The sequence below is a fragment of the Amblyraja radiata genome, assembly GCF_010909765.2.
Source record: "Amblyraja radiata isolate CabotCenter1 chromosome 42 unlocalized genomic scaffold, sAmbRad1.1.pri SUPER_42_unloc_2, whole genome shotgun sequence".
NCBI lineage: Eukaryota > Metazoa > Chordata > Chondrichthyes > Rajiformes > Rajidae > Amblyraja > Amblyraja radiata.
Genome location: NW_022630088.1, coordinates 3,854,076 through 3,868,011, shown reverse-complemented (window position 1 = coordinate 3,868,011; position 13,936 = coordinate 3,854,076). Strand labels below are relative to the sequence as shown.

Here is a 13,936-nt window from a genome sequence, read left to right as displayed (position 1 = left end):
GCAGTATCTGTGGAGTACATGGATAGGTGACATTTCAGAGTGCTGGTGTAACTCTGCAGGACAGGTACCATCCGTGGAGAACATGGATAGGTGACATTCACAGAGTGCTGGTGTAACTCTGCAGGACAGGCACCATCCGCGGAGATCATGGATAGGTGACATTTCAGAGTGCTGGTGTAACTCAGGCAGCATCTCTGGAAACAAGGAATGGGTGACGTTTCGTGTTCACACTGAAGATTGGTCTCGACCCTGAAACATTACCCATTCCTTCCAGCATTTTGTGTCTACCTAATCTGTGCCTATCTATCCACGTGGCGGTGTGCCAGCAGGCTGGAGGAGTGGGCAATGGCCTTGCCACATAGCGGGCAGGTGAAGGGGTGCTGGCCGATGTGGACTCGTCGGTGCTCCAGCAAGTGGTCAAGGCGGGTGAAACCGTTACCACAGGACGGGCAGGGGAAGGCACGCTCACCGCTGTGGGTACGCTGGTGCTGCCACAGGCTGGACTGGGTGAAGCCCTTGCCGCACTGGGCGCAGGTGTAGGGCCGCTCATCGGTGTGGGTGCGCTGGTGCTTCTTCAGGTGACTGGAGCTGGTGAAGTCCTTGCCGCTCTGGATGCAGGTGTAGGGCCGCTCCCCTGTGTGGGTGCGCTGGTGCTCCAACAGGCTGCTGGTGTAGATGAAGCCCTTGCCGCAGTGGCTGCAGGTGTAGGAGTGCTCACCGGTGTGGGTGCGCTGGTGCTCCAGCAGGGTGCTGGAGCGGATGAAGCCTTTGCCGCACTGGGCGCAGGTGTAGGGGCATTCGCCGGTGTGGATGCGCCGGTGAACCTGCAGGTTGCCGGAGCGGGTGAAGCTCTTGCCGCAGTGGCTGCAGGTGTGCACGAGCCTGTGCATCTTCAGCTCTGGCGACGACATGAAGCCTTTGCTGCAGTCGGGGCAGGTGAAGGGCCGCTCACTGCTGTGCACCCGATGGTGCTGCCGTAGCCCCGACAACTGGACAAAGCTCATGTCGCAGGTGGAGCAGCCATAGGGCTTCTCGCCGGAGTGCACCTGCTGGTGGAAGTTCAGATATTGCACCGTTGTGAAGCTCTTGCCGCAGGTGGAGCAGGTGATGGGCCTCTCGCTGGAGTGCTCGCGGTTATGCCGCAGCAGGCTGCTGGAGCTGGTAAAGCTCTTGCCGCACTCCGAGCAGTTGAAGGGGCGTTCTCCCGTGTGCACCCGCCGATGGGTCTCCAGCTGGCTCGGGTACTGACAGGCCTTGCAACACATGTCACACTCATAACACTTGTTGTGCCCCGTCATGCGGTCTTCAATCGAAGCTCAGCCCCTCGAAGCTCAGCCCACACCCTGGCCGCCCTCAATGGCCGCTCACGTCCTCGTCTCTCCGGCTCCTAAACCCTGCAGGAGGGGAACACAGAGGGTTAACAAGCTGACAAACAGGACATTACTAGCACAGATTGGGTGCGTTTATAGCGGCGGAAACCGTTATATAATTCTGTGCGGCACAGTGGCGCAGCGGTACAGTTGCTGCCTCACCGCCAGAGACCCGGGCTCGATCCTGACTATGGGTGCTGTCTGTGCCGGGTTTGTCCATTCTCCCCTTGACCTACGTGGGTTTTTACTCCGGGTGCACCGGTTTCCTCCAACATTTCAAAGACGTTCAGGGTTGTAGACTGATCGGCCTCTGCAAAATTGTTAAATTGCCCCTAATGTGTGTGGGTTAGTGCTAGTGCACGGGGTGATCGCTGGTTGACGCAGACTCCGCGGGCCGAAAGACCAGTTTCCGCGCTGCATCTCTAAACTAAACTAAAGCAAACCAAAGAAGGGTCTCGACCCAAAATGTCACCCAATCATTCTCTCTACATATGCTGCCTGACCCGCTGAGTTACTCCAGCACTTTGTGTCTATCTTCACCACAGATGCTGCCTGACATGCTGAGTTACTCCAGCACTCTCTCTCTCTCTCTCTCTCTCTCTCTCTCTCTTCTCTCGAGAGAGTCTCTCTCTAGAGAGAGAGAGAGATCTCGAGAGAGAGAGAGAGAGAGAGAGAGAGAGAGAGAGAGAGAAGAGAGAGAGAGAGAGAGAGAGAGAGAGAGAGAGAGAGAGAGAGAGAGAGAGAGAGAGAGAGAGAGAGAGAGAGAGAGAGAGAGAGAGAGAGAGAGAGAGAGAGAGAGAGAGAGAGAGAGAGAGAGAGAGAGAGCTCGCGAGAGAGAGAGAGAGAGAGAGAGAGACTCGAGAGCTCTCTCGAGAGAGATCTCTCTCTCTCTCTCTATCTCTCTCTCTCTATCTCTCTCTCTCTCTCTCTCTCTCTCTCTCTCTCTCTCTCTCTCTCTCTCTCTCTCTCTCTCTCTCTCTCTCTCTCTCTCTCTCTCCCTGTTTCTCCCTGTTTCAAAATTGTTAAGGGGTTGGACAGGCTAGATGCAGGAAGATTATTCCCGATGTTGGGGAAGTCCAGAACTAGGGGTCACAGTTCAAAGGATAAGAGGGAAGTCTTTTAGGACCGAGATGAGAAAATCATTTTTTACACAGAGAGTGGTGAATCTGTGGAATTCTCTGCCACAGAAAGTACTTGAGGCCAGTTCATTGGCTATATTTAAGAGGGAGTTAGATGTGGCCCTTGTGGCTAAAGGGATCAGGGGATATGGAGAGAAGGCAGGTACTGGATACTGAGTTGGATGATCAGCCATGATCATATTCAATGGCGGTGCAGGCTCGAAGGGCCTAATGTCCTACTCCTGCACCTATTTTCTATGTTTCTGTGTTTCTATCATTGGCATCTCCCTACCCTCGGTACAAGAACTGTTCCAGAGCCGCTGCCTGAAATAAAGCACTGAGCATAGCAAAGGACAAACTGCACCCCCTCCACACACATCTGATTCTCCTGCCATCACGCAAGAGATACCGTAGCATCAAAGCCCGGCCAACCAGGCTGCTAAACAGCTTCCTGCCATAGGCTGTGAGGCTGTTAAACTGTCACTCCACCTGATTCTGCGGCTTTTCTTGCACTGACAATTTAAGAGACGCACCCAGCTTTAAGGCAGTAAGTTGCAGAGCTGTGTAGACCTGGAGGTACTAAACCACCAATATTACTATTTGGGGGCAACCTGTCAAAACAGGTAAAAGCGCTCGATGAGGAGGCTAAAACCTTGGCGCTCATAAAGGCGGCAACAGATAGGACCTCCTACACACGACAACAGCACCCTACGCACCCTCCAGCAGCGCAAGACACACAGAAGGTGGTGAAAGCTCAAAGGCCAGGCAACAGGAAACAGGTATTTTTTAGGCCATGGCCCAGACCGGCCTTCGTGGACGATGCGCAAACCCCAAATCCAAACTCCGGCGACTCAACCTCTACGGCGTCTGCAGAGGAAGAAATAAAATTTCCACTGGTCACCATGGAGGTAGGTGGGTCGGGTCTCTTCCAAAAAAACAGCAAGTGCAAATAATACACAAATTGGTGGTAGATTACCCTTTTTTGGCAGGCATGAAGTGCAATAACTGCTGACACTTATATCCTACTTAGTATTCAGGGATATACAATTGAATTTGTGCACAAAAACTATTCCCCGGTTCAGCATGTACCGAACTGAACGTTACTGGAAGCGCATGCTGAACTGGAGAGGCAATATGCTAAGGGGGTCATTGAAAAAACCCAACACGACTCTGGAATTCGTGTCAAATATCTTTACAATAAACAAAAAAGAAGGCGGTTGCCGCATCATTATAGTTTTGACAAAACTGAATACATTTGTGCAGTATATTCATTTCAAAATGGAAACCTTTGTTACTGCCAAACAATTGATTTCCAAAGGCTACTTCATGGCTTGCATCGATTTAAAGATGCTTACTATTCGGTGCCTATGCGGAAGGATCACAGACGTTATTTAAAATTTAACTGGATGAGGTGGCGCTGGCAGTATAGAGCTACCTAAAGGAATAACATCCGCCCCCAGGCTATTTACCAAAATTTTGAAACCAGCCCTAATGTTTCTTCGGAAAAAAACCCATTTGGTCATGGATTACCTACATGACATATTAATTGTGGGGAAAACTTTGGAATTAGCCAAAATAGCTGTATCAGCCACCAAACAATTGTTTGAGAAACTGGGGTTTATCATCCATCCAGTTAAATCTAAGCTAACACATTCCACCACTATGGACTACTTGGGGTTCACCTTTAACTTAGTTCACATGTCTGTAACTTTACCAAAGGACAAAGCAACAGACTTAACTGAGCAACAACCTCATTGACATCAGTGAACCATCAATTTGACTGGTAGCAAGGGTAATTGGCAATTTGTGGCTGCTTTTCCAGCCACACAGTTTTGACCTTTGTATTACCAAAAAAATTACAAAGGGCAAAGGTACAAGCACTCAAAATCAATACTGGTCATTTCGATAGGCCAATGAAGCTACCAATCAAAGCAATTACGGAATTACAACGGTGGAGGGAAAACACTCGGCATTGTTCCAGCCCTATCATTTTCAGCAGTGGTGCTACAAACTGATGCTAGTGCTCATGGTTGGGGTGCTACTAATTCCATCTCTAGTTGTGGCGGTAGACGGGATGCACAAGAGGCATCATTACTTCAGATACATGGCATAAACTACTTGGAAACGTAGTTCTATGGTCTAAAATCATACTGTTCAGAACTGCATCACTTGCATGTTAGACTACAGATTGATAACACCACCGTGGTGGCATATATTAACTATATGGGTGAAATCAAATCGGTATCATGTGATAATCCGGCTAACAGAATTTGGCAATGGTGTATTCAGAAAAGTATTTGGATATCAGCTAGTTACCTACCAGGAAACCTCAAATTCAGTGGCAGACACCAGGTCACGAAAATTCAATGACAACATCAAATGGATGTTGGACCGCAATGTGTTTGCTGATATTTTAGCACGATATGAAACGCCAGATATCGATCTATTTGCATCTCGGCTTAATCATCAGTTGCTAAACTATGTTTCTTGGGAATCAGACATTGGGGCATCAGCGAAGGATGCCTTCTCGCTGCATTGGGGGAAATTGTTTTTTCTATGCATTTCTGCCTCATCAGTCGGCGTCTGGTATTTTGGTAGTGTCCGATTGGCCTACTCAACCATGGTTCCCTGTGATTCTTGTTATGGTTTTAGAACCATACATCTCCGTTCCGAAACGACCAGATTTGTTGGTTCATCCTGTAATGGGGGAAAGCCATCCATGCCATAATAGGACAAATTTGCTGATTTGTAGAATCTTAAGAAACCATTTCTGGACCTGGGACCAACGGACCGAACAATGAACATATCGGGTCTACATCAGGAAATGGGAGAAACTGTTCAAGTAACAACATAATTGTTGATGTTGGCACATGTAACTGGGTCCTGAACTTTCTATCGCAATGGCAGCAGGCAGTCAGTGTGGGCAGTAGGACATCAAAAACCATAGCCGTGAGCACTGGTTCGCCCCAAGGCTGTGTCCTAAGCCCCCTGCTGTTTAGTCTGCTTACACACGACTGTACTGCTAGACTCAACAACAACTTCATCAACAAGTTCGCTGATGACACAACAGTGGTGGGTCTCATCAGTGACAATGATGAGTTGGCGTACAGGATGGAGGTGGAGCTGCTCACAGGATAGTGCAAATCCCACAACCTCATTCTCAACGTGGGAAAAACTAAGGAGATGGTGGTTGACTTCAGGACGTCGAGAAAACAACACCATACACCTCTGCACATCGATGGAGCTGATGTGGAAAGGGTCAGCAGCGTGATGTTCCTAGGACTCCACCTGTCAGATGACCTGACGTCCACGACCAACACCACAGCACTGGTCAAGAGAGCCCAGCAGCGACTACACCCTCTCCGAAGACTACGGAAAGCAGGTCTCCCCACTACACACCTACGAACTTTTTATAGGGGGACAATCGAGAGCACATTAACCTACGGCATCACTTCCTGGTTCGGGAGCTGCAAGGCGTACGAACGGCACCAACTAGACAGGATTGTGAAGACCACCAGCGGGATTATTGGTGCTCCACTCCCTTTCCTGCTGGACATATACTGGAAGAGATGTATCAGCAGAGCCATCTCCATCATCAAAGACCCCTACCACCCATCGCATCACATATTCTCCATCCTGCCATCTGGGAAGAGGTACAGGATCATCAGCTGCAAAACCAGCACGATGCTCCTCAGCTTCTTCCCACAGGCTATAAGACTAATAAACGGACTTTACCCACTGCCAAAGTATCGCGCACCAACCACCAACCTGGACACACTGCAGCAGAGCCACTGTCGTGCCGCTGCCGATCGGAACGCCTGTTGATGTTTAGTAGAGAGAAGAGTGTTTAACTTGTTCATGATATATGTATTTTATTTCTATTTAATTTTATTGCACTCTGAATGGACACTGGTTGAGCAACGTTTTTCCGTTTCCTCTGGGTATGTGAGTACTCAGGAAAATGATAACAAAGATATACTTGATACTTGATACTTGATCACTTACTGTACGACGAACATAACCTCTGTGCTGGAATTCCTGGCTAGCCCCACTATGATGAGGTGCTCAGTTATAGTGTCATAAACTGCGCCAGAAGTGCCCTTACAGCATATATGTGGCAAAGATCAGAGCATGATTCTGTCGGGACCCACCCCTGGTAACTAAACTTATGAGGGATATTTTAATATTAATCCCCAAGGACAAGATATTCCCAAATATGGGATGTGAGTATAGTCCTAACATTACTGAGGAATTGGTCACCAGCAACAGCTTTGTCCCTGCATAGACTAACATATAAAATAGTCATGCGATGGCATTGGTCTCAGCACATAGAGTTCAGTCGTTACATAAACTAAGGCTGGATAATATCACCACTTCAACGAGTAAAATAACATTTTACATCCCCGAATTAGTTAAACAGAACAGACCGGGAACGTCAGGCCTCTCAATAGAATTCAGTGCATACACAACAGATGATTGTCTATGCATTATAAGACATTAATTCTTATACATAAAGAACATTAAACAGCTCAGAGGCAATGAGATGGCATTACTGATCATCCACTAACAGGCCCATAATAGGTTACCGGTACAAACAATTTCCAGACGGCTGAAACAGGTTTTAACGGCTGCTGGGGTGGATATTAACATATTCAAATCTCATACCACTAGGACTGCAGCTACATCGGCAGCTAAGGAATTGGACGTACCTATGGACCAAATCCTGGGAACAGCAGGATGGGCATAAGAGAAAACTTCTCAACTATATTACAATAAGCCAATGGTTAAACCTGTGACATTAGCAGAATCAATTTTAAGTTCTGTATCATGATTTATCCCATAAGAAAGGAGCTATAATTTTATTAGTTAATAAGTTCATCATGGGTTTTCAATGTCGGATTCATGTTTGAATACGTTAACACAATCCCTCCCTTAGTCAATAAAGGCAGACGTGAGGCATGGACTCGTTTCCACGGCATAAAATCACAGAGCTTTAAAATCTTCACGTAGTCACTCACGTGACTCCGAAGTAAAATAGTAAGATTAAACGAGAGCTTACCAGTTTGAAGTTTGATCTTTATTTTATGAGGAGTAACGTTGAGGGATAACGTGCCCTCCGCTCCCACCCTCGATCATAAAGTTCAACTGGTATCCTTTTTCTGTAATCTTACTATGTTCAGGTCATTACTGTTATCTGCGATTTCACACCGCTGCTTTGAAGAATGACACGCATGCGTCCTGGCGGGTTCTTCACGTAATCCCTCAACGTTACTCCTCATAAAATAGAGATCAAACTTCAAACTGGTAGGTTCTCGTTTAATCTTACTATTATAAAATCGAACCTGCCTCCACCCCTTCCACTGGAAGCTCATTCCACACAGCTACAACTCTCTGAGTAAAGAAGTTCCCCCTCATGTTCCCCCTAAACTTCTGTCCCTTAATTCTCAAGTCATGTCCCCTTGTTTGAATCTTCCCTACTCTCAGTGGGAAAAGCTTATCCACGTCAACTCTTTCCATCCCTCTCATCATTTTAAAGACCTCTATCAAGTCCCCCCCTTAACCTTCTGAGCTCCAGAGAATAAAGACCTAACTTATTCAACCTTTCTCTGTAACTTAGTTGTGAGACCCAGGCAACATTCTCGTAAAGCTCCTCTGTACTCTCTCTAGTTAGTTGACATCCTTCCTATAATTGGGCGACCAAAATTGTACACCATACTCCAGAATTGGTCTCACCAATGCCTTGTACAATTTTAACATTACATCCCAACGTCTATATTCAATGCTCTGATTTATAAAGGTTAGCATAGCAAAAGCTTTATTTACCACCCTATCTACATGACATGCCACCTTCAGGGAACTATGCACAGTTATTCCAAGATCCCTCTGTTCAACTGCATTCTTCAATTCGCTACCATTTACCATGTACGTCCTATTTTGATTTGTCCTTCCAAGATGTAGCACCTCACATTTATCAGCATTAAACTCCATCTGCCATAATTCAGCCCATTCTTCCAAATGGCCTAAATCTCTCTGTAGACTTTGAAAATCTACTTCATTATCCACAACACCACCTATCTTCGTATCATCTGCCTACTTACTAATCCAATTTACCACGCCTTCATCCAGATCATTGATGTACATGACAAACAACAGTGGACCCAACACAGATCCCTGAGACACCTCACTAGTCACTGGCCTCCAACCTGACAAACAGCCATCCACCATTACTCTCTGGCGTCTCCCATTCAGCCACTGTTGAATCCATCCTGCATTTATACCCAACAATTGAACCTTCTTAACCAACCTTCCAATGTGAACCTTATCAAAGGCTTTACTAAAGTCTATATAGACAACATCCACTGCTTTACCCTCATCAATTTCCCTAGAAACTTCTTCAAAAAATTCAAGAATATTAGTCAAACATGACGTTCCAGGCACAAATCCATGTTGACTGTTCCTAATCAGACCCTGTTTATCCAGATGCTTATATATATTATCTCTAAGTATCTTTTCCATTAATTGCCCACCACTGAAGTCAAACTAACAGGTCTATAATTGCTAGGTTTACTCTTATAATTTATATAATTTCTATAATTGCTAGGTTTACTCCGGAAGTGGCGGCGCTGCCCTGGCAGCAGCGGTTCACCTGCAGTCCGTCTGTTTTTACTTTTTTGTGTGTTTTTTTCGTTTTGTTTAGTTGAGTTTTTGGTTTTTAGGTTGTGTTTATGGGGGGGGGGGGGGTTGAAACAGGGCTTGCTGTCTCTCCCTGCGGGGGAATGCGACTTTCTTGTTGTATTCTCCTTCTCTGCCTCCGTCTGCGCTGAGGCCTAATGGCGGAGCTGGCGCCTCGAGGCTCCGGAGGCAGAGCCCGTCAGGACGCGCTCTGGGCTCACTCCCGTGAGGGCGGCCCGGCTCGGGGCTGGAACGGTGCTCCCGTGAGGGGCTGTGACTTTCCCGTGAGGGCGGTCAAGCCCGAGGGTGGAACGGCGCTCCCGTCGGGTCGGCCTGGCGCGGGGCTGAGACTCTCTCGTCGGTCCGGCCCAGCTCCAGGGGGGAACGGCGCTCCCGTCGGGGCGGCCCAGCTCAAGGGGGGAACGGCGCTCCCGTCGGGGCGGCCTGGCGCGGGGCTGAGACTCTCCCGTCGGAGCGGCCCAGCCTGAGGGAGGAACGGCATTCACGTGAGGGCGATCCGCCTCGGGGCTGGAACTGTGCTCCGGTTCGTTGGCATTTCTGGCAGCGGTGACCTGAGTCCGGGGTTCGGCCGCGGGCCAGCGGCTGCGTCCGCTGGACTGGAGGGCGGCAGCTTCGACCACCCCGGGCCGCGGTGTTTGAGCCGCGGGACTGATTGAACCATCGCCCGGTGGGGCATCGCCTCAGCGCAGAGGGAGAGGAGGAGGGAACAGACTGTAGCCCTAAGACTTTTGCGTCCATCACAGTGAGGAGGTGCTATGTGGACTCACTGTGGTGGATGTTAATATGTGTTTACTGTTGTTTATTATTCTGTTGTTGTATGTATGACTGCAGGCATGAAATTTCGTTCAGACCGAAAGGTCTGATTGACAATAAAGGTAATCTAATCTAATCTAATCTAATCTAGAACACTTTTTAAACAATGGAACAACATGCGCAGTACGCCAATCCTCGGGCACTATTCCCGTTTCTAATGATATTTGAAATATTTCTGTCATAGCCCCTGCTATTTCTACACTAACTTCCCTCAATGTCCCAGGGAATATCCTGTCAGGACCTGGAGACTTATCCACTTTTATATTTTTCAAAAGTGTCAGTAGGTTTGTACGTTCGTACGTTCTCCCCGTGAGTTTTCTCAGAGATCTTCGGCTTCCTCCCACACTCCAAAGTCGGGCAGGTTATTGGGTAAATTGGCTTGGTAGAAGTTTAAATTGTCCCTCGTGTGTGTATGGGTAGTGTTACTGTGCGGAAAACGTCTGTGGGTACAGACTCGCTGGGCTGAAGGGCCTGTATTGCACGCTGTATTATATCCAATCTGAACAAATCTAAGAGCTTTTAACTCCATCTCGGTAAACTAAACTCAACGCGCCAAGGCACAGGAGCATGGAGAAACCACGTGCAGAAGCGGCAGAGGTGACCAGTTCCCTGAAGGTGGAATCTCATGTAGATAGGGTGGTAAAGAAGGCTATTGATGTGCTGGCCTTTATAAATCAGAGCATTGAGTATAGAAGTTGGGATGTAATGTAAAAATTGTACAAGGCACTGGTGAGACCACTTCTGGAGTATGGTGTACAATTTCGGTCGTCTAATTATAGGAAATATGTCAATAAAATAGAGAGGGTACAGAGGAGATTTACAAGAATGTTGCCTGGGTTTCAGCAACTAAGTTACAGAGAAAGTCAAACGTTAGGTTTTTATTCTTTGGAGTGCAGAAGGTTAAGGGGGGACTTGATAGAGGTCTTTAAAATGATGAGAGGGATAGACAGAGTTGACGTGGACAAGCTTTTCCCATTGAGAGTAGGGATGATTCAAACAAGAGGACATGACCTGAGAATTAAGGGACAGAAGTTTAGGGGTAACATGAGGGGGAACATCTTTACTCAGAGAGTGGTAGCTGTGTGGAATGGGCTTCCAGAGGAAGTGGTGGAGGCAGGTTCGATTTTATCATTTAAAAATAAATTCGATAGGTATATGGACGGGAAAGGAATGGAGGGTTATGGTCTGAGTGCAGGTAGATGGGACTAGGAGAGAATAAGTGTTCGGCACGGACTAGAAGGGCCGAGTTGGCCTGTTTCCGTGCTGTCATTGTTAAATGGTTATACGGTTATACTAGACTAAGTGGGACCCGTTGGGTCCCAAGTTCACACAGGACGGCTGGTTCCCCAACGAAATGTTCCACCTCCCCACCTATTCCAATATTGCTGGCCAGTGGGGGGGGCTTTCTGGAGTGCTGGTATGGTTTCTTGAGGTGGCAGCTCAGTCCCTCAAGCCTGATCTGCTGGCAGCTCACTCACGGCTGGTGGCTGGCAGTTGACTCATGACTTTTCCTTGAAATTCCATTTCAAGCAGGGTGCAAGGCCGCCGAATCCAAGTGCAGTTTCCAACCACTTCAAGCAGGGTGCAAGGCCATTGAAGTCAAGTGCGGTTGCATACCACTTCAAGCTGGATCCAAGGATACCAAATTCAAGTGCGATTTCATACCACTTTCAACAGGGTGCAAGGCCACCAAATTCAAGTGCGGTTGCATACCACTTCAAGCTGGATCCAAGGCCACCAAATTCAAATGCGGTTTCATACCACTTTCAACAGGTTGCAAGGCTACCAAATTCAAGTGCAGTTTCATACCACTTTCAACAGGGTGCAAGGCCACCAAATTCAAATGCAGCTTCATACCATTTCATGCAGGGTGAAACCACCATAAAACCACACAAACACCAAACTCACTGTTCAGTTGACATTCAGTGTGTTCAGTTGATTCACAGCTCAGACAGAGTCATGACCTCACACTCTCCCATCATGCAGAGGCTGAGCCACACCCACACTTCCGGTTTTATAACCCCTCCCCCCGGAAAAGGTGTGGCTTTCAGGGCGTGATTGACAGGATAGAAATTCTCATCATTTTTTAAACACTAATAACACTTCTATTTTTAATTGATGGGAAGAATTCCCTGCACATGCTCAGCGGAGGGGGGACTGAGTAAGATGGCCAAAAATCACAGCCGTAAGTGGTAGCGTTTTATCTAAAATTGATATACAGTGCAAACAGAAAGTAAGTGCATTTGCAGTACTACCTTTTAACTTCAAGCCAAATACCCAACCCGCCATTTGCAGAAAGTAGTGCCTTTCAACTTCATGCCACCATTTGCAGTAAGTAGTGCCTTTCAACTTCAAGCCAATGCACCCACACCACCATTTGCAGTAAGTAGTGCCTTTCAACTTCAAGCCAAAGCAGCCAAGCCAACATTTGCAGTAAGTAACGCCTTTCAACTTCAAGCCAAAGCACACAAGCCACCATTTGCAGTAAGTAGTGCCTAACAACTGCAAGCCATATCACCCAAGTCACCATTTGCAGTAAGAGTGCCTTTCAACCTCATGCCACCATTTCCAGTAAGTAATAATAATAATACATTTTATTTATGGGCGCCTTTCAAGAGTCTCAAGGACACCTTACAAAATTTAACAAAAGTAAAAAAACATATAGTCCGAGTAAAATAAATAATAAAGACATCACCAGTACACAAATTAAAGACAGAATTAAATCCAAAGACAAAGACTCAGAAACACAATGTAACCTTATAACCATATAACAATTACAGCATGGAAACAGGCCATATCGGCCCTACAAATCCGTGCCGAACAATTATTTTCCCTTAGTCCCACCTGCCTGGACTCATACCATAACCCTCCATTCCCTTCTCATCCATATGCCTATCCAATTTATTTTTAAATGATACCATCGAACCTGCCTCCACCACTTCCACTGGAAGCTCATTCCACATCGCGACCACTCTCGGAGTAAAGAAGTTCCCCCTCATGTTACCCCTAAACTTCTCTCCCTTAATTCTGAAGTCATGTCCTCTTGTTTGAATCTTCCCTATTCTCAAAGGGACAAGCTTGTCCACATCAACTCTGTCTATCCCTCTCATCATTTTAAAGACCTCTATCAAGTCCCCCCTTAACCTTCTGTGCTCCAGAGAATAAAGACCTAACTTATTCAACCTTTCTCTGTAACTTAGTTGCTGAAACCCAGGCAACATTCTAGTAAATCTCCTCTGTACTCTCTCTATTTTGTTGACATCCTTCCTATAATTGGGCGACCAATGTGAGGAGAGAGTAGCGGCAGCCAAAGCGCGCCAGCGTCCACTCTCCCCGCACGACAGCCATCATGGACACACACAAACATAATAATTACATACACAATGGTTCCCACTGTGGGGGAAGGCACAATGTCCAGTCCCCATCCCGAGTTCACCCATAGTCAAGCCTATTGAGGCCTCCACAGTTGCCTCTACGGAGGCCCGATGTTCCTGGCCGTTTTCGCCGGGTGGTGTTGCCCCGGCGACGGGAGGGTCCACTCAGCGGCTGGGCTACCTGGAACGGCCGCTTCCCTGCCGGAGACCGCGGCTGCCGAAGCCGACAAGGCCGCGCCGGTTTGGAGCTCCCGGCTCCCGATGTAGAAGTCGGCGCCGCCCGCGGCTGGCCGCTCTACAGACCCGCAGACCAGAGGTGTTGAGCTCGACGGTCTCAGCTCACCGGAGCTCCAGCGCGTCGGTCCAGCGCTGTACCGCCTTCGGAGCTGAAGATGCTGGGCGGTCCCCGGCAGGACGGGTCAGCAGGGCAGCCTGGAGAAAAAGCTGCCCCACCGACCAGGTAGGGACCTAAAAATATCGTTGTCCCCTTCCCCCCAAATTACAAAGTCTATTCTCCCACAAACAAGGCACCGGACTCACTAAAAACTACAAACAAGAGTGATTTAAA

The 13,936-nt window shown here is 47.8% G+C and overlaps 1 protein-coding gene across 1 annotated transcript; it reads right to left on the bottom strand.

Annotated features, from left to right (window-relative positions):
- Positions 1–285: 285 nt before the first annotated feature.
- Positions 286–1,298, bottom strand: LOC116969033 (zinc finger protein 436-like). Its single transcript, XM_033016005.1, has 2 exons — positions 869–1,298; positions 286–634 (listed from the first exon to the last, which is right to left on the bottom strand). Exons 1-2 carry the CDS (start codon positions 1,296–1,298, stop codon positions 300–302), a joined length of 765 nt encoding a protein of 254 aa, XP_032871896.1. The 3' UTR covers positions 286–299.
- Positions 1,299–13,936: the final 12,638 nt, after the last annotated feature.

Excerpts from the sequence above, each read along its gene's own strand:
- LOC116969033 (XM_033016005.1), bottom strand. The coding sequence starts at position 1,298 with ATGACGGGGCACAACAAGTGTTATGAGTGTGACATGTGTTGCAAGGCC. Across the intron at positions 635-868 it reads GCACAGGCTCGTGCACACCT|GGGAGCGGCCCTACACCTGC; the intron begins GCAGCCACTGCG and ends GCACCCACACAG.